This window comes from Neopsephotus bourkii, unplaced genomic scaffold (genome assembly GCF_033783945.1).
Source record: "Neopsephotus bourkii isolate Nb327-2 ecotype Australia unplaced genomic scaffold, CSIRO-AGI_Nbou_v1 NB_1197, whole genome shotgun sequence".
NCBI classification, from domain to species: Eukaryota; Metazoa; Chordata; class Aves; order Psittaciformes; family Psittacidae; genus Neopsephotus; species Neopsephotus bourkii.
Window position 1 is genome coordinate 424,509 of NW_026901682.1, and position 21,420 is coordinate 445,928.

The following is a 21,420-nucleotide window of genomic DNA, read 5'->3' on the forward strand; positions in this document are numbered from 1 at the left end:
ATAACTCAGAAATTTTAAGACAAGGAATTACGGACTGTCTTCCACTTACTTGAGGAAATGATGTCGCTTGGGAACAGCTAAGTACAAACATTGTTTGACTTGGTAGCAGTGATATGTTTTCTAGCTTTTATGGTTCTTAACTAAGTTTTTTAAAGCAAATCTTCTCTGCCAGCTTATGCCAGGACATGGGTTTCAGTGTGTGAGGATGTTTAGAGAAAACAATAAAACTTGATGTTGTAACAGCAGAATAATCAACACAGTCTCATTTTAGCTCATGATCCAAATAGATTCTAGATATAGTAATAATTGGGCAGCTTTGAAGTACTAGTTATTAGAGACTGGATGACCCTGAATACTAGCTTTGTATGGTATCATGACAGTAGCCTTACTGCATCTTTAAACCTATTGCTTAATAAAGCAGCAGAAGAGCTATGTTGCCCTTGATCTTTCCTTGACCTTGAGTGCATAAAGATCTGGTGCCAGGATCAGGCTCTGATTTATATCTCTAATAAGTGATATGATTTTATTTGTGCCAATACCTCAGTGCTGTCTGAGATACCCTGAAATCTGTCTGGGACTTCTGATCAGAATTCTGTAATACAAAGATGTGTACCAGAATTATTGTTGTGTATATGGTAGATGAATAACAAAAGATTGTCATTTCCAGCTAATATTTGAAGTTGCTTTCAATAGCGCCAAGGGAGGTTACGTTGCCCTTGATGACATTTCTTTCTCTCCGGTTTACTGCAGCAATCAGACAGGTATGACTTCTTATTGCTATTTACCTTGTTTGTTTTCCCCTTTTGCTTTGCCCTTCTGAACTGCCTGTAAGTACCTGCAGTATTTGGTAGTCATGTGCAGATAACACCTTTTCAACTGACCAGCACCACTGGGCTACTCTTCCTCCGGGTGACAAAACAGCAGATAAACACTGATACCATCCATTTGATCCAGAAACCAGACCTTGCCTCAAGCATCTGCAATTGAAGTACAGGACTGAATGCTGTATTTGCATACCCCAGCTTTTGAACAAATTACCTCTTGCAGGCATGTCACAGAAAGAGAGGGGTATTTTCCTAGGTGTGATGGTATCAGGAAGATAATGTCCTATGCTTTTCATTATTGCCAATGTAGGGAATATCTTCTTCTATGCTGTGTGCCCTGAGGTGTTTTTCAGAGCCAAAATGGGAGCCTTGCCTTCCTGTCTTCACTTTTCTGGGAGGTATAATTTATCTCAGACAGTGGTGTGTGTCAGGTATCATTACGCTTTCACAGCAGCAGAAGTCAGCTGAATCCATGTGATCTCTGCTGTAGAGACACTTGGGATGAAGGACTTTGTCATTTCTGAATACAGCCTCTTAAGTAGCTGCGTACTGGCTCCTTGCATCTTACTGTAGCACTGAGCAGTAGTCAAAAGTAGATTAGTAGTTTCCCACTAAGCACATCCATTCTTCTGGTAACAAGCTTGAATTCTGGGTTAGTGTTTTGAAGTGATCAAGGAGAAAAAGATTTGTTGCCTGTCTTTAACTTCTTGAAGTATCTGCTGCACTGCTGAAGTATCAATAGGAGGTAGTAGATTCCAGTTACGTTATTAATCCACAACTCTCGGCTGAGTAAATCTAGTTGTTTCATTAACTCCTCAATGCCTATTCTGGTTTTGCTCTGTTTTGCAACAAACATATTTTTAGTATGCCAAGGATTGGAGCTGTTTGCTCATGGTGTTTTCCATTTTAATTTTCAGACGGCTTATATGTTCTGAAGTATATGATACGTTTTATAGCAATTTCTGCCCCAATCCTGATTTAGTCACACTATCACAGCTCAAGTTCAGATCTTCTCTAACTGGTAAATTTGATAGGGTCAATTAGAGCTTTCCCTACTAACTCTGTTTTTGATATTTTGTGTTGGTTTTGGGTTTTTGGGTTGGTTTGTCTTTGTTTGTATGTTTGCTTGTTTGTTTGTTTTTCTATTTGAGAAATGAATGCCAATCATTTGCTTTATATTTTGTTGGAATACAACAAAGCTGGTTAATCTGGCAGACTTATCTCCTATTTCCATCTTCAACTGTTTTAATTAGAGATGTTAAAAAGCAAGAGGTCTTTATTCTTCTTATCATAGCAGTTTACATAAAAGCATGTTTTTTTCTGTATTCTCCTGGAAGTTTTGGTCAACAAAGGTCTCAGTGTTAAATGAACAGAAAGAAAAGGTATCAGAGTATTAAACTTGCTCACCAAAGGATGAATCGAAAGATGGGTTTAAAATGTGGCATGGACCTGGCAGGGCTCCAACTGTGTTTTCTTTAACTAGGAAAGCCATGGGGAAAGGCCAGACTGCCTCCTTTTTCTCTGTAGTCAGAGAAAGACACATGGGCAGTACTTAAATTTGTCTTATTTGAGGCTGAAAAGACCACAGGCATCTCTCCAAAGCCAAAATCTTGCTTCTCCTGAAGCCGATCAATCACCTGTGTCTCTGCCCTTGCCAGGAAGTCCCTCTTAGCCTCCACGCAGAAGGGTGGTATGTGTGCTGCAATAGACTGATGCTCACAGGGTCCTGACTCCTGATACAGCCAAATTGCATGACTGCTTTGGGTTGCGCCCCTGCTTCCTGACAAGGCTTTCAAAGAAGTACAAATGTTATATTTAAAAGCATCCATTCACCAAGGGGATTTCTTTCGGCTAAAGCACATCCTGACCCATGAATTCCACACTGCAGATCAAGGTGGAGCCATAAGCAGGGCTGAGGGGCTTCACTTAGCTGCAGTGCTAAAACATGTGAGGCATAGTTCCAGATGTCAGTAATTATGGGTTGAAGCAAACACATGAAGCAAAATATTACATACTTATAGCATGCATATGCACACACATTATTCATTAGTACAAAAGTTTTTTTAAGAGTGCTCTTTAAAAGACTGTTGAATGTTTATATAAGAAAGTGATCCCCTTGAAAACTGAAATATGTGACACCCATGAACACACGTGAGTACGGTCATGCTTATTTTGTCCACATATCTTTTGGCTGAAGGAGCAGGATACAGAAGTGGTCTGAATGCCTTTGTGCCTTATGTCCTGGAGGAAGAATCTTCTCTTAATATCTGTATTTTATTTATATTTTATAAAGTCTGTGAAGGAGGTTACACCCCATCTCCAGCATAAAATATAAGAAAATAACACCCCTTGCAATACAAAATTGGTTGTCTGATATCACTGTGACTGTGCACTCGTTTTCCATAATACAAAGAAAGACGAAACAGTATACTTTGGCATCCTTGTGCTTCAAATACCTATGCTTATAATAATGTGCTCTTCCTAACAGGACATACGTGTCTTATCTTTTAGGAACTCCTTTCAATCCTGCTGCAGCAGGCTGCAATTTTGAGGAAGGTCTGTGTAATTTTTACCAGGATCACAAAGATGGCCCCGGATGGAGCAGAGTGAAAGTGAAGCGTAATGTGTATAGACCAGGAGATCACACTACAGGGTTTGGTAAATCAAAACTCGTTTTCACTGGGAAGTCAAACTGGATTTAAAGGTTAACCTGTTGTATCACTGTTCACTCTCTTAAACCACATCATCTGGTTAGATTGCCTCACTGCAACTCCCTGCCATTAAAAATCTGTGTACACCCCTCTGTCCTAGCTGGGCCTCTGTCTGTGTCTCCCCTCATGTATCACTCATTGAAGAGTCCCACAGGGCCATAAATCAGAGTGTCTTCACTGTACTAATCTCTAGTCACTGAAGGGATGATTCCATATCATTCCATCATCATATCATCCATATCATGCAAACAAATATAATGCTAGCTTAATGCATTGCTTTTGATATAGAGGAAGGGTGGGCTCTTAGCTCTTCCAGGCTTAGGACTGTTGGTATTTTTAGGGGAAAACTGAAATGTTGTGTAGGGAAGCCATGTAGTGAAAGGCCTGCTAGCAAGTTCTGAAACTCACACATCTTTTTGTGTAGAGTATTCATGGTTCTTAATCAAGGGTGCTGAAACCTCACCTCTTTATACTTGCTGCAGGGAATACAAGGCCTTGTGCCCTATCCTTCATTCTTTGGTTTCAGAGTGGTACCCTTGAAACAGATAGGTTTCCAGAATGGCCAGAGAATTTTTCACTGTAAATTTGAGAAGTGCTTATTTCTGGTAACTTAGCCATATGCCAGTTTAGCTTGAAGTATCTGGGATGCTTTTAGAGAAATGCTTACTTCTTTTCAAACAGAAGGTGATAATCTGTTTCCTGCCAGTAGAAACTGTTTTTATAACCAAAATTTGATGCAATAATGGAAGCTGCTTTAATACCAAATCAGCTCTGCTAATTGTGTATTAGAAATACTCAATAACTGCACTGTCTTGCAGGCTATTACTTGTTGGCGAACACAAAGTTTACATCACAGCCTGGGTACATTGGACGTCTGTATGGCCCAATCCTGCCAGGAAACTTGCAGTTTTGTCTGCGTTTTTATTATGCCTTATATGGGTTTTTCAAAATGAGTGGCACTCTTGCTGTTTATATCTTTGAGGAGAATCATGTCGTTCAAGAGAAAATCTGGTCTGTCTTGGACTCTCCGAAGGGAGTTTGGACTCAAGCTGAAATCTCCTTCAAAAAGCCTATGCCTTGCAAGGTAAGAGTCAGCTCTTCAAATCTGCCAAATTCGGGATGGAGGGTTTCCTTGCATTCTCATCTGAGGGCCATTTGTTATCTAGGGATTAATCCTAAGTGGGCTATACCGGCAAAGTGAAATACTGTTCCTAGGCAGTACAGCAGGGCTATTTCTTTGCAGCCTGGCTCCCATGGAAACCCTGATGCAGGATATCCTGACACCAGGAATGGAGCAGTGCTGCCCTGCTGTCCTCGACTGTAATCACAGTATTCGTGGAGATTTTAGCAGAGGAGATCTAATGAAAGCTAATTGTGCCTTGGCTTCTCAATAGGCTCCAGGTTCACTCATTTTTGTTTGTTTGTTTCCTATGTGACTCACATCAACATATTTGATTACAGATTTTAGTCAACCTAAAGAGTCAGTACTGACAAGTTCTGGTCAAAATGGGAAACTGATCCTACTTTTCTAAACGCAACCACTGGGTTAAAATATGGAATCAGAAGTCCGTGTAATTTAGAGCAAAGCCCTTGAAGGATTGAACATCTGGTTGGAGAGGTCACTTTGTTATCTCAGCGACTTAATAAAAATAACATAGTATTTCATATCACCTCCTGAATAAGTCCTCAAGCAGCTGTTATTCCTCATCTGCACTCTGTTAGTCAATCAAAAAAGACTGACTTTTACACGAATTTGTGTAAGTGCTCCTTCTGATTTCTGTAATAGGTTTTCACTATCAGTGAGTAATCTAAGGAGGACCAGATGGATAACTACATGGTAACACTGAGATAAATCCAGCTTTTTTCCATTGTGATAGTACTGTGAATATATGATTGAAAGCCTGTCTTACAACTGAAGTATTTCTAAAATACAGGCAACCATCCTAGGCATTTTCCCGACTATAAAGTAATATTTGAAGTGGCAGTAGTTACTGAGTTTAACTTTTCTTGGGGGAAAAAAAAAAAATTTTTCTTCGAAGTAAATACACTATAAAAGTTCACAAAAAAAATGCATAACTGTATTAAAGGGGAAGTTTAAGCTGAAAATTCAAGTCCTAATCACTGACTAGTGTTTTCTGTCAAACATCCGATGTCTTAAAAATTTGATGGGATTTTATCTACATTTTTAATGTATAAAACTTAATAGAATTTCTAATTCGCTTCTAATTGATATAGGAAAAAAAATCTGCCAAGCAAGTGCAAGATAGAGAAGTTTCTCATAGTATCACCCCAAAATATTAACTGAAAAGTATTTTTCTCTATTTTTTAAATCGTGAAAAGGTATTGGTTAAGAAGGCAAGCTTATAGCCTACTTTTGCTACCTCCTGTTTATCTATTTCTTTATTACTTCTAAAAAGGTTTGGTAGCTTGTGTAATTCAATACATTGTGTGAGTACTGATGACAGCTGAGCATGACTGTTAAAAATGGTTTATAGCCTTGGAGGTGGCAGTGTTTTTACCATCTGACATTTACATGGAAAGACTTTTCCAATATGAATTTATGAAGAACCATTTTTATGTTTTCCTAGAAATCGGTATATCTAAACCACTTGTGAAGAAGTTTGCCTAGAATGGAAAGCTTTTCATGAATTGCAGCTTTCACGACTGTAGTTACCAGTCTGTCTGTAGGCAGTAACAGATAGGGAGCATTACAGAGGATAATAAAGAAGTCAGGCAAATACCCTCGCTGCTTCTGAGCCCCAGGGATGAAAAACTGGTGTAGTTACAGGTTGTCTCATTGAAATATTCACAAGTAGGCTTGAATGAAGTTGCTCAATGGGCCAGATTCTGGCTTTTCCTTGCAATCTTGTGCCCAAATCTTCAACCTTCATACTTATTTTGTTTGTTTCTTCTTTTCCAAGCCAACAGAAAGAAATGATGGAGCGCTATACGGCATTGTATAAATATGTAGCTTAGTTCTCTGTAAAGCTGTGTCTGCCTAGCACCTAGTAAAATAGCTGTTAAGGAGCAGCCATTTCAACGGCCATCTTCAATGCAGACCAAAGTGGAGGTGGATCAGAGCAGTTTTGCTTGACAGCAGGGAGAGGTGGGAACCAGCAAGTCAGGATTCAGGATCTGGAGGGAGAAACAGTATACAGAAACATGAAACTAGCTCACCAAAGCTTGACTTCTCTTGTTCTCTTTTCTCCAACCTGTCTTTGTGTCTCTTGCCTTCTCACTGTTGCACCTTTGTCTTGTCTAGCCTGCCCCACAAGCAGCAACACTCCCCTGCTTCCATTCCCCATCTTACTCCTGGCACCTCAGCTCCTGGTAGTCCAAGTTTTTGTCTCTAATCCTGCCCATGTTACAGTCTGTTTGCCCTGTTTAGCCCAGTTCTTACAAATTTTAGTTTTTCAAAAGCTAATGACTTGGCAGAAGCACAGTTCTGGCACAAAAACCAAATCCTGACACTTTTCGTGCTCCTACTCCAAAACCTAGGAGTGCTCAAGCTTTTCAGAGAATTTTTAAATAGGGGTAAAATAAAACCTTTTCCATTTCCGAGACTTGTTCTCGGAAATCATGGAACTGTTTTGGATTAAAGCTACCAAAACAAGCCTGGAGCAAGGACCCAGCATGGAAAATCTGAGCTGAAATCATTGTGCCTTGGCAATGTTACAAACAAGTTTAAAACAGTCTTTTAATGGATTGAGGATGGTCTCAAAATAAGATAGAGATACTACCTGTCCTCTAATGCAGATGTGAATGCTTCATCCCTGGCGGTGTTCAAGGCCAGGCTGGACAGAGCCTTGAGTGACATGGTTTAGCGTGAGGTGTCCCTGCCCATGGCAGGGGGGTTGGAACTAGATATCTTAAGGTCCTTTCCAACCCTAAATATTCTGTGCTTCTATGGCTGATGCGCCTGTTGCATTGTTTTCTGAGATGCATCATGACTAGACTTGGATGATAAGATGTTGTAGGCATGCACAGTAGTTTGGCTGATCAATTTGCTGGTTACCAGGTGTGACTTGTAGATTGGGTCAGTGCCTGTGGAAACAGTAAACAGTCTCCTGGCAGCTCCTTAGTGGCCAGTAAAGTCAGCGAGGCAGCTATTATGCTGCTGTGCCAGGGAGTCCGAAAGGTCGTTGATGATTTAGCAGCCGATTGATCTAAAATACCTGGTTACCTATGTCCTTTATCTTTCTTGCACTGCAAATACTGCTCCTAAGGCATTGAAAACAATATAAAATGCGTTTGTTGTGTTTTAATTTTGTTAATAAATTTGTTTGCAACCAGACAATAAAAAAGCTCAGATTTTCATCTCTTGGTTCCTGTAATGGTTTTTGAAAGTTCTTTTTGAATTACCTAACTGCAGTCTGGCACATATTGCTGGCTTGAGTTGTGTGAACAGGAAATGTGAAGCTGGCCAACAGGCTTTAATACAACACTTTGAAAACATCATGTTGAAAAAGGTTAGGTAGTTATGAGCCAGCTAAGCATGCCATAAATATTTATACGCACACATATATATATATGTGTGTATATGTGTACATACTGCAAATATGTAAACTATATAATGATAGTAAGAAGGCAGGAAATTTAAAATCCTGATTTCTCAATTTGTACTCAAGTGACTCTCTTTTTTAGTTAGTGTAAGTTCCTATGACCCTATACACATACAGTATTGTTTTCCTACTCTGTAGGGCTCAGGGAATAAATGTGAGAAGGAAGAATTAAGAAAAAAAAAAATCCTAACATTTTTTTAAACAAATGGAACCCTTCATTCTTTGTTGTATAAGCCTCTTAAAGGGCAGCGTAAAAATCTAAGTCCAAAATATGTAGATTCTTTTGCTCTGACTGAATATACTTATACTGATCTTTTAATACATGTCAGGAGAATGTCAGAGCCAATTGAAAGAAAAATTCATATATGGTATATGTAACCTGGAGATGCTCACATGCACTGTGGAACAAAAATCTGTATTTTAATATTGTGTGTGTGTATTTGTGTGTATATGTCACCATGAAAAGATAATTATTTTATGCAACTTCACATCAAAGTCTAAATGCCTAGATTAAAATGACCCTGTTTGAGTGCAGCTGTGTCTGCTTATATCAGTTCTGTTAATTTCTGCTAGATTTGGCTCAGCATTCTGAAGCTTAGGTTTTCAAAAGCAAATATCTCATGTTGTTTATCCATCCATGCAAGTTGTTGCAATGTTACATAGCGCTGTAGAGATTGAATACCTTCCACAGAGTTCAAAAACATACCCTCACAAAGGTAGCTGACATTGTAACAGTCCACCCTACATCATCAGAGTGGTTGGTGGCAGCATTTCCTGGCTTTTCATTCTTTCAGTCTGCTTTTTCTTCCTTTTTTTTTTTTTTATCTCCTCACTCTCCTTGTGTTCATCTGTTTGTTTTCACTTGTCCTCTGTAGCTAATTTTAGTTGCAGTTGTGAGAAAGCAAAGCCAAGTGACTGAAAGTTGCACTTCAATATTTACATGTTTTAAAACAAACAAAAGGGAAGACTTTTTCAGAAATGACTAAGCACTGAAACCCTTTGCTGTGGGATGCTATGGAGGCCAATAGCATTTATGCATTTAAAAAGGGATTAGGTAAATTCATGGAAAATGGACCTCACAGTGACTGTAAACACAGTGGTAACGAATAACCTCCAGTTCAAGTTCTTCAGCTCTCTGGGGGGCTGAACATATTATAACTCTGTACTGTTTTCCCTAAATATCTGTTATTCCCCCTCCACCTTCCAAGGGCTTGATATTAGGGTTTTCAGACCTTTGTTCCCATATCATCACTGTGATGATGCTCAATATTAAATCCTATCATTATCCGAGCATTTCTCTTTTTCTGCTGAGAAGTTTGTGTCTCCTGCTTGTCCACCAAAGCCATAGGTAAATAACTAAAGCAAACTTGAACACAGGATGAAGTCCTAGGTCCATGTAATCAAGTCACTAGTATAAAGGACACAGTTACCCAGTCTGGCACCAAGTAGAGAAGAGCTGACGTCCTAGTCTTCATCTCCTCCTCCTCTGGAAAACCCTCACTTGTGTCAAATAAAGGAGCATTTTGGTATTGTTCTGATGCAGCCCTTGATCAGTCATTCCACAATCAGGTATGCAACCTAAAGAGGCTGAAATGACCTGGAGTTTTATAGTACGGCTCTTCTGCGCTTCCTCCTCTCACCTTTAAACACGGAAACATGTTAAAGAACAGTCACCATAAATGCCTGTTTAAAATAAGAACATTAGGGTCTGTAATAGTAGGATTAAGTGCTTGCAAAATGTGAATCCCACTGTCTGTGGTATTTGACATGGTTGTGGGAACAACATACTAAAACCTGTAAAAATTACTCAGGCTAGAAAATCCTGTCTAAGTGGCTTGCATTTTCACAGTAGCTAAGCAAGGAGGTATGTTGTATGAAATATTTATTACATACCTCCTTTTGGTATCTGTGATATGTAACTGACATTTCCTTTTTTTGCTCCATTCTGGGTACTTAATATTGTGATATTACAATGCCACATCATCTGACAAGACTCCTCAGTTTAAAGGCAAGAATCATTTCCTCTTATAAAAAGAGCCAAGGAAACTGTTTCACTGAAAAGAGGATAGAGCCCATAATAGCAGATACCTGGAAATCCAGGAGAGGCCTGTGGGGCAGCTGAAGATATGATTTCTGTGCAGGCAGTATTCTCTACTAGACAGTGCAATCCAGTGAACATAGTGTAGCATTAAAAGCCTCTTGCCGTAGGTAGTTCTGTTAATGTTTTTCTTTCATTGTTTGTTTCTGCAACTCATTTATTTGCCCTTGGTCAGGACAGATTTTTAAAAATATTTGTTTAAATGTCACAAGCTTATTACCAGTATTATCCAATTATTTATGTAGAAGCTTTCATAATCCATTATTTTCCTGCAGAAGCTTATTGTATTTATGTGGCAAGAAATTGAACTTGCATGGTGAACGCCATTTTAAATCAATGCATTTTTAAATGACAGATGCTTGCAGACATTCTAATTTTAGCATAATAGCTTACTTGCATTCTTGATAAATGAGATTCTGACTGTTTAAGACAAAGAAAAACAAGCCATTTATAATCTGTTTTAATTAAGCTTGCTAAAAGTAATTTGGATTACACTGATAACGTTTATATTGAACGGGCCTGGGACAATCAGGATGGTTCTTCCATTCTCCTGTGCTGGCTTACACCCTTGTACAGCTGTGTACTAGTGTGACTGACTGGAAAGTCAGGCTCGCTCTTTTGTGGAAACATCCTGACTGCTTCTTTGTGTCATGTCACACTTTTGTTTCTGGTGCTTGAATTACTTTTGGATTTCGTAATACTGAGGTTTTTGTCGCTGTATGGAAGTTACAGTAATTGATTCTCTCAAAAACCCACCCAGACTCCACTGTAGCTGCCTTTCTCCTTTAAGAAATTGACCATAAATATGCGTATAAGTGACAGAGTTTTAGGTCTGCACTAATATAAAGTATGTAGCTTAGTAATATTCACTAGGATGGAACCAGGGAAATTTGCTGCAGAGGCAGAGCTTGCTCTTAAGTCACCAGATTTGGCTGCTGTCACAGTTTTTCTTCCGTTTGGCTGCTCTGGCTCTCTAATTGAGCAACAGCTACACTCTCTGGGATAAACAAGCAGGAAAGAAAATACACAGAACCCATAGGCGTCTAGGGGCATCTTCTTTTACCCTGTTCTCAATCCAGCTCCTTTTACAAGCTTCCCCATAAATCCTTCTTTATACTGGAGTTACCATACTGTATGTCCTACTCTTTCTTCTCCTCCAAAAGAAGGTAAAAGTTATATGCATATGTTTTAACTCACATCTTCTTGTAGAGATGCAGAGTGTTCAGGATGAGAAGTCCCTTCTACCTCACTCAGTGCCTGTAGCACAACTCAGCAACATGCCATAGGAAAATTGAGAATCTGCTTGTTCTACCAGCTGTTCTCATCTAGCATTGCTCATTTCTGATATAATACAGAATAAACAAGAAGAACTGATTATTGATACTTTGAGGCTACATGGCAGGAACATTAATTGAGTACTGGAAGATAAACAAACCAGCTTCCAGGAAGCAGGGCAATGATTTGCAAGGAAACTAATGCCCTGGCTGTGTCCTGTTACTGGAACGAAAAGAGGCATGAGAAGCAAGTGTGTTTTATTTTTCAGTAACATAGGCAACAACTGACCTTTGATAATGTTTTTAATTTAGCCTCCAAGATAGCACGCAAGTCCAGGAGTTACCTAGTTTGAAACAATTAGTATGTTGTTCATCTGCCATGGTTTATGAACAAAGTGTGAGCTGAGCACAAAGATCCCCCTATTCTCTTCTCCAAGGCATGAGATAACTTCTTAAAAATTTACTTTGGAAGGACTGACCTAGGAAATATTTTAATTCAGACCAAGAACAAATGTAAAGCTTCATGAGATTAGTCCTATCAAGACTGTAGAAAGGATTCAGAGATCTGATGCAGGGTGAAAATGAGCAGCTGAGTAAATCCAAATCGACACAAATTTGGTAGGTAAAGTTCAAATAGTCAAAAATGTCTCTTTATGAAAAAAGAAAAAAAAAAAAGGACAAAAAAAAAAAAAAAGGACAAAAGAAGAGTGACCTGTAAATAAAAATATCTTCTACCTCATTGCTTAAAACTAAATCAAGAATATAACAACAGAGTAAGCCAAGGGGACAATGAACGATTTCAGTCCATTTACTGTAGCTAATACTGGAAACCACATTCCCAAGAAAAGTTCCCCAAGTTCCCCCATCCCTTTGCAATTATAAAGTCTGCCCATGGCATCATGTCACTCAACACCACAAAAAGCAAGTGGAGAATTAGTAACATCAAAGCTACAGATGAGAAAGCTGTACAAGTTTACAAGTGTCACTGAAACGGATCAATCCTTTGATTGTACAAAAGCTACTGGGTTAATGGCCTTTGAGAGACCAACAGTTAATGTTGCAGTGCTTTTGAAATGGAGGGTTTTCTGCAGATGCAATGGGTAATTATGTACCTTGTATGGAACAAATTATTGCAATTTAAGAATAAAGAGCTTGATCCTGCTCCCAGTGATGTCAATAGGAAAACATCACTTAAAACATGATTCCACAGCATGGAAATGTTGTTTCAGAAATGAGGACTGACTGATCTCACCCTTTCATGTGTGGTTTTCTGAAGATTCTTGGGTTTAGGACTATAATATGTCTTTAGTTTATTACAAATGTTCACCAGAATGCTTTCATTAGAAGACTGGTGAATGACGTCTACCCAATGTCTGTATTTACTGTATGCTTAATTCCAAGAGATGCCACCATTTTTAATAGATCGTTCCTGTTTCTTGAGAATGAACACTGAAAGTAGGAAAAAGGAAGGCAGGATTTAGGTCCCTATACACTCAGCAGTTCTGCATACTGTGCAGGAGCACTCCTCAAAGTCCTGTAACACTTTACAAGACAGATAATCCCTACTACCGGGATTGGTAGCACTGAATGGAAAATGGTTTTAAAAATTGCTCCATCTTGGGCAGCATAATCCGTACATGCCTCAAAGGTTTAAGTGTAGTTATGTCCCAGGCTGTTTCCTAAGCAGATGGGTAAATAAATACCACAGAGCAAAGCAGTCTTGCAAAATCAGGAATAATGACCACATTGAAGGTGTTACCAAGCCTGTTAAAAAAGGACATATTACGAATGTGACTTGACTTTATAATGACATGAATGACTTTACAACCTTTTTGTGTCCACATGAAACTGTGTATTTGTCATCCAACAGCATTTAACCTCAAATATGTAACTGAGGTGTTTACGTTTATTCCAGAATACTAAAATGTTAGAAGTCTAACAGTCTCCAGTCACTAGCTCAGACCTCATCACAAAGGAATTGTTTTGGAAAGCTCCTCCCAAATTATGGTCATAACTTTAAGGGTCAGACAGATGGTCTGCAGTGGTTAGGCAAAGAAAACTGCCAGCAGTGTTTTCACAAAACAAACCTTATTGTGTGTTCTGCAATTTGAACAGACTTTGGTCAACCTTGGGAGAAGGGCAGATGGGAATCTTACAGTCTCTTTAGTTTTTATTTTGTCATCTCATGGACGACATATTTTTCATGGCAGAATTAATGTGTAGACAAATAAAACATCTTGGACACTATTTTTAATCTTCACAGACCCAGACAAACACTGTGAATGATGCTTAGCATTTCCACCCTCCTGCTTAATGATATGGCCTTGTGTCATTTATGAATAATCCCAATTTATGCAGTAGTTTCATCTCTATTGTTCTTTGTTTTTTGCCATGGCCATTTCTTTTGGCCATTGCTCTGCATTACTCTTTCAGATGTATTTTTCCATGAATAAAACCTCCTAGTTGTAAGGATAAAATAGCTGAGAACATTTTTTTAGCTGTTCATGTTGGTTGTGCGGGGGGCAAAAAACCTCAACAATCTCAGTGAATCATGTTTTGTCATACACTGAAAAACACACACTCCCCTAATAAAATGTTAACTACATATAGACATATATCATTTGCTATAAAAGTGAGAAAACACTTTCTAATGAATGAAAACACACATTTAAATCTCACTGCATTTGAAATTTTAGTCATTGCCTGTATTAGTAGGTGCCAAAAAAAAAAAAAGTGGGCTCAAAATTTCTGTTCTGTAGATGTCAAAATTATTAGCACATTTGGAAAACATCTAAAATTTCAGACTCTTAATCCCAGCTTTTGTTAGATACCTGAAACTTCTTTCATGTATTGCAGGTTGTCTTTGTTAGCTGGTGTAAAAGCTTCTGGGACTGTGGACTTGTGGCCCTGGATGATGTATCATTGGGCCTGGGAAGCTGCCAGGCTGCTGGTAAGATCATGCGTAAAGACCATGTGTATTTGTCATCCAACAGCTGCTACCCTTTTTACTAAGAGTTCATCGCGTATCTTAATTTTCCGAGCCTATCCTACAGCTGCCTTTATCACACTGTGGTTTCTTTTCCTTTTCCAAAAAGTATTGCATAAACCCTATTATTGCAGTAGCAAAGACCAGTTTTTGTTCACAGGCATGCCATCTAAATCCTAATCAGCATCATATAACTGACTCTGGTGCAGTGTATATAATAAGAGCATCCTTTGGGGCACTACAATATAAATCAAAACAAGCAAACAAACAAAAAAAACCCAAACAACAAAAACCCCAAACCAGTAGTCCAACTGAGGGAAAAGGAGTTTTCAGATGGCTTTTAGGAAACCAGGAATGGACCCAAAAGAAATATTTTCGAAGCAGTGTCATTCTTTTTAGTCCTGACGTACAGTTGTGCAAGGCCAATACATAGTCCCTTATCTGAACTGCAATTCTCTAATGAAGACAGATGAGTCTAAGCCTCCCTTTTGTAGTGGGAGGAACTGAATGTTTCTGAGCAAGACTTCACCCTCAGAAATGCACAGGCTAGCCTCTCTGAACCCACCCAAACTCCCTCTTCCAGGACTCTTTAAGGTTTGACAATACGATTGTATTCTAATTTGGAAACCATTCTCATGAGACAGAAATCAATCTATAATCTCATTCTTCTTCAGAATAAAGCCACGCCTTTGCAATGGTGATGAGGGCATGCCATTTATACTCCCATGTAATAATAACTTTTTAATGACCTCTTTTGACTGTATTTCATGCATTCAGGCATCTAACCCTTACAGAACAGAGACAAATTACATGTATAAAACAAGGTGCTATTTTTCTAAAGTATTTTCAATAGCGGTCTGTTACGTTTCTGTAATTACTAAGTAATTTGAAAAGGAACCAAAGGTGCAGAACTGATACTTGAATGTATAGTCATACTGGATCTTGTCACTGATGGCAGCAAAAACATGTCCCAACAATGTCCCATTAGGGCATACATAAAGTTATCAAGGCTTCCTTCTTTGCAAAAAGTGAAAGCAGCTCAGAGTGTCTGCTCCTGAACTACAGATTGAGATCACAGTAGAAGAGCTGACAGAAGCTTCCTGGCAAGCACCTGAATTACCAAGTTACTGTCTTCTGCATAATCTAATAGAATTGAAGTAATAAAAATCATCTAGTAATTGCAGCTCTGTGGTCCGCTGTATGTGGTATTTGAATCTGGTGCCATGGCAACATAGGAGAGCTAAATGTGGTGTTTGATTTCAGATAGAAGCTCCAGTCTTTGACAAGACTTGTTTAAAATGCATGTTATACACACTGGAGCTCATTAAACTGCTTGGGGTGCCACAATAGTGAAGAAAACTACACTAGTATAGCCCATTGCAGAGTAAGAGTTCCAATGAGGTAATAAACTCTTTAAGATGTTTTACAGAATACTAGTACATGTTAGTGAGCTAGACTCGCATACAGATTTCCCCAAACCTGTGAAGAAGATGAAATTAAATTTCACAGATCAGTTTGAGGCTAGCTTTTTTAAGATTGTCACTACTGGAAATATCACTAGGTAGATATGCGTTATTTCAGCAGCTGAGTGAATGCAATACATTACTGGTACAATTTCTCCATATATCTAATACATTTGCAGTTTTAAACAATGTCTTCTCCTTATAGACTCATTGCTGCCCAGTCCTGGAGAGTGTAATTTTGAAAAAGATGAGTGTATGTTTAGCCAGAAGAAGAGAGGTCGTGGGAGGTGGCACAGGAGGAGAGGTCCAACTCCCACTTCTTACACCGGACCAAAAGGAGACCACACTACTGGGGTAGGTGAGTTAAGCCCCACATTGAACTTTCAGAACAGAGATTGGTAGTTAAGCAAAAATTCTTCCAAATTATAACCTAGAATACAAAGAAAGTTTCTACTGTTCTGTTCAGAACAGTTATTAATGAAATGAAATAAACACATTTCCTAGGGACATGTGGACAATTTTGAGAATGTGATGTTTAATCCGAATTACCCGCAAGCCAACTGGATAATTCAGTCTTCATGTTTTAAAGTAGCCCTTTCCTTTGCAAGAAAAAAAGACAGGATGGCTTTCTACACCCTGCAGGAATGCCTGCTTCCGAATCCCTGGTTTATATGTGAATATTTAGTGAATATTCACTAAAAGGCAAACAAGTGGTTGGGATCTGTTCTACCTGAACACCTTGCTGTTCAAACTTAGAAGAAAAGATGAATAAGAAAAGAAGTCCCATAAACTCTTTGTCTTGAAAATCTGGTCCATAACCTCACCTGTGTAATTTAAGGTATTTAGGCAAGTGGGGCCCCTATTAGCATGAGCGAACACACAGAAAACTACACCAGAATTGCCCCCCTACTTGAGGCAGTACTGATGACTTTTGGTAGTGATGAACTGCACTGGATGCTTGTGTTCCTCCAGAGCAGGAACTCAGTAACAACTCCACTTACTTCAGCATAATGGGGAAAAATAACCTCCATTTTCAAGAAGGGGAAAATGGATGATCCAGGGACCTACAGACCAGTCACTCTCACCTCTGTGCCTGGCAAAATCTTGGAGCAGGTTCTCCTGGAAGGCATGCTAAGGCACATGAAAAACAAGGTGCTTGGTGACAGCCAGCATGGCTTCACTAAGGGGAAATCCTGCCTGACCAGTTTGGTGGCCTTCTATGATGAGGCTACAGAACTGATGGATAGGTGTAGAGCAGTTGATGTCATCTACCTGGACTTGTGCAAAGCGTTCGATACTGTCCCACATGACATCCTTGTCTCTAAATTGGAGAGACATCAATTTGATGGATGGACCACTTGGTGGATAAAGAACTGGCTGGATGGCCGCATGCAAAGAATTGTGGTCAATGGCTCAATGTCCAGCTGGAGACCTGTAACGAGTGGTGTCCCTCAGGGATCGGTGTTGGGATTAGTCTTGTTCAACACCTTTGTCACTGACATGGACAGTGGGATTGAGTGCGCCCTCGGCAAGTTCGCCGATGACACCAAGCTGTGTGGTTCGGTTGATACACTGAAGGGAAGGAATGCCATCCAGAGGCACCTTGACACGCTTGTGAAGTGGGCTGATGCCAGCCTCATGAAGTTTAACCATGACAAGTGCAAGGTCCTACACGTGGGTCGAAGCAATCCCAGACACAGCTACAGGTTGGGCAGAGAAGAGATTCAGAGCAGCCCTGCAGAGAAGGACTCAGGGGTGTTGGTCAATGAGAAAATGAACATGAGCCGGCTTCAGTGTGCACTTGCAGCCCAGAAAGCCAACCGTATCCTGGGCTGCATCAAAAGGAGCGTGACCAGCAGGTCAAAGGAGGTGATCCTGCTCCCCTACTCTGCTCTCTTGAGACCTCACTTCGAATATTGTGTGCAGTTCTGGTGACCTCAACATAAAAAGGACATGGATCTGTTGGAGCAAGTCCAGAGGAGGGCTACGAGGATGATCAGGGTGCTGGGTCACCTCCTGGATGAAGACAGGCTGAGAAAGTTGGGGCTGTTCAGCCTGGAGAATAGAAGGGTGGGTGGAGACCTCATAACAGCCTTCCAGTATCTGAAGGGGGCCTATAGGGATGCTGGGGAGGGACTCTTCATTAGCGACTGTAGTGATAGGACAAGGGGGTAATGGGTTAAAACAAACAGGGCAAGTTTAGACTGGATATAAGGAAGAAGTTCTTTACTGTGAGGGTGGTAAGGCATTGGAATGGGTTGCCCAAGGAAGTTGTGAATGCTCCATCAGCAGGGGGGCTGGAACTAAGTTATCCTAAGCTCCTTTCCAACCCTAACTATTCTATGATTCTATGATAATGGATGCAACTGCCTTAAGGCTTGTGAACTTTAAATGCTTACATAAGCTTAAAAAGGGTTTGGGGGCCTTTGGATTTGCCCTCTTTCACATCGGTTAGCATTCTTTCAATAAGTTATAAAGTCAGTTGCAGACAAGCTGGTTTATTCACAGTAGCTATCTATGCAGTCTGTTAAAAATTTTAGCCAGATTACAAAAGCAGTTGGCCTGCCCAAAGGCTCACCAAAAGCTATTATTATTCTGCCAACTGTGATTGAGTGTAAACCATGTTAAGCATTATCAAGCATTGTTATTTCAGCTGTGCATTTGAAGTTTCACTCTATGAAAGCTCAATTCAAGTTACTCAGGAAAACTAGTTTGGTTTTAGCTAACAAAATATCAAATACTCCTAGTATAGTAACAAATGTTTTATCTTGTTTCTGATATCTTTATCTAAAAAGATGGCTTTGTGCATATTCAGCAATATCTCTTTCCCATCTCCTGGTAAGATTTCTGTAACAGCTGCATCCTGCAGATTGTATGGCCAAAATTCTACATGTGGAATTGAGAATTGCTAATTCTAAATAGTACTGACTGGCATAAAAATCTTTATCAAAACAGTTTCAGTAAAGTTTTTTACATACTGAGCATGTTGAGCATAGTGAACATGCTGATAGAATGTATTCTACTTTGCTGATATTTGCCTGTGTATCTTTTTAAGGATATTACATGTACATAGAGGCATCCGACATGGTCTATGGACAGAGAGCATACCTAGTTTCAAGATCACTAAGAGGAGTCTCTGGAAAACAGTGCTTGACATTTTTCTATAATATGTATGGAGCTGGGACTGGATTATTAAGTGTTTATCTAAAAAAGGAAGGTGATGAAGACGAGATTCCTTTGTGGAGGAGGACAGGGGAACAAAGCATCTCATGGCTAAGGGGACTGATAGAATATGAAAGTGATAGAAATTACCAGGTAAGAAAAAAAACCCAACCCCACCCAACCCACAAAACAAAACCAAACCAAAACAAACAAAACCCAGTCAAAACAGAATATTGAACTGAACTATGTGCTAAAATCCAAGTTTTGGATTATATTAAGAAAAAAGAAAAGTTAAATGTAGATAGCATTGAATGGACACCTGAACAAACTGAAGTACCATGTAATTTCTTAAAAATGAAGATAGGGAAAGAATTATTGAAGACATTAATGGGCTTCAAGTATGAAAATAGTTCATTAATTAAAAAAAGTATTTAAATGCTGTTTTCCCATTATTTCTTGTCAGCAGTACTATTTTTTTATTTATATCACTTGCAGAATTTCTTTTCCTTCAGCTGTCTAAAGTCCTGTCTATATCTGACATAACCACTATGTTGTGATAAAATGGCTGCTTCTTGCAGGACAGTCTTTCTGAGGTGGCACCAAAGGCAAGGGATGTTACCAAGCCAGAGCTCTGCCTTTGGTTTCAAGGGTGCTATCATTTCAGTATTGCCAGAGACAAAACTTGCTTCAGTTTCTCTGTCAAAGAGGAAGCTGAAATTACTGCCCTGATCATTAACCAAAGATGTTGTCTGTAGTTTTTTAATCACTTTGCTCTAAGAGTCTGGAAATTAATTAGGAAACAAACAGTGAAATCGAAACAAACAGTGAAATCAAAACCAACAAAACCAACAACAAACCCCACACATATGACAAAAAGAAACCTTTTACTGAAAAACAAGTTTAGCCTCATCAGTAAGACCACAACAATATTGTCATGCTTTTTCTCCCCTCCAAGTTTTGCTTACATACAGACCACACACAGCTGCACACTTGGACTGAAAAGCAAGACAGAAATGCCACATCGCTAGAGAAAAATTATGAGTGGTCTATAACACACATCCATTTCCTAACAAATTGTGCAAACAGATTTGCTTCCTTGAGCACACCACACACCCAAATTCTCTGACCAGGGCAATCAGTCCACTGATGAAGCATAGAGGTTTCCTTCCAAGAAGCAGGCTTTACAGATACACTAGATCGGTGAACAGACTGCTTGGGTACTATTTTTTTTTTTTTTTTTTAGTCCCTCCTCTCCTGTGGAATTCATGAAAAGCTGTGTTTTACCTTTACAGATTATTTTTGAGGCAATCCGGGGTGTGTCAATAAGAAGTGACACTGCTATTGATGATATTCTGTTTCAGGCAGGACCCTGTTTAGGTGAGTTTAAACAGTTTGTTTGTTTTAGGAGACACCCAGCAATTCACAGTGCATCTTGTAATTTGAGAAGTGATACTTCCTCCCTTGAACTGCCGTGAATGGATCTGAATTTAGTATTCTGCTGCTGGATTAGTGAAGAATTTTTATTTTCTAATAAGATGAGAAACAACCCTCAGAATCTGCACTAGTAGAGATGCTGTAGACTTAAAAAAACGTATGGCAGTCTAACTTAAATACAGCATGGTAATTACGTTCTCTTATGCTTTCTTATGTATGATAAAAATGCAAATAATTACAGTGTTTGCCCCTTCTTTGTATTCTAGAAGTGGAAGAAATTCAATTCTCATCAGGCTATCCTGACAGCTTAAATGAAATTGAGTATTAAATACAGTCTACTGAAAGGAATGAAGTGCACAGAAGATCCATGTGAGAAACTGCACAAATTGCTTATTTTGAAACATGTTTTAAGTAAATACTGGACTGGTTTGAGTATGCACCAATGTATAAGAAGAACACAGAGCACTTATGTTCCTCGCCTTTGAAATGAAATTACTGACTCAGGGCTTCTTAGACTGTTGGGGGATTTTTTTTATATTTTTTCTCATTTGCATGAGTTTTGCATCAGTTACTACATAAACGCTTCCCATTTTGCACAGATCATTCATTTCAATGCACCTTTTTTTAAAAAAAAAAACAACAACCCACCTTTCTGGTATATAGGTAAACAGAGAAAAGGTGCACAACTAAAATATTGTGTCATCTTAAATCTGCATTCAGTGAATGTTTTGTGTTGGGTACAGAATGGATTTTTGTTAAGGAAATTATAAATATTTTGAAATAATAAAGAAAATAGTATTACCTATAGCAATAGCTATAGGTAATACTATACCTATAGCAATACTAATACCTATAGCAATAGCTATTACCTGTAGCAATAGCCTACAGGTTAAGTGCAATTACTCA

General features: G+C 39.1%; 1 protein-coding gene across 3 annotated transcripts in view; it reads left to right on the forward strand.

The window, feature by feature from the left end:
• MAMDC2 (MAM domain containing 2) overlaps positions 1–21,146 on the forward strand; it is a 58,177-nt gene extending 37,031 nt beyond the window's left edge. Inside the window, exons 7-14 of one of the 3 annotated variants that reach the window (XM_061364279.1) lie at positions 668–761; positions 3,336–3,482; positions 4,354–4,619; positions 14,326–14,419; positions 16,124–16,276; positions 18,974–19,233; positions 20,373–20,457; positions 20,781–21,146. In XM_061364279.1, the coding sequence (XP_061220263.1) occupies positions 668–761; positions 3,336–3,482; positions 4,354–4,619; positions 14,326–14,419; positions 16,124–16,276; positions 18,974–19,233; positions 20,373–20,457; positions 20,781–20,842 (1,161 nt within the window). In that variant the 3' untranslated portion in view covers positions 20,843–21,146. Of the gene's footprint in view, positions 1–667; positions 762–3,335; positions 3,483–4,353; positions 4,620–14,325; positions 14,420–16,123; positions 16,277–16,890; positions 16,945–18,973; positions 19,234–20,372; positions 20,458–20,780 lie in introns of those variants that run through there. The other 2 variants (XM_061364280.1, XM_061364281.1) reach the window with 2 other exon arrangements.
• Positions 21,147–21,420: the final 274 nt, after the last annotated feature.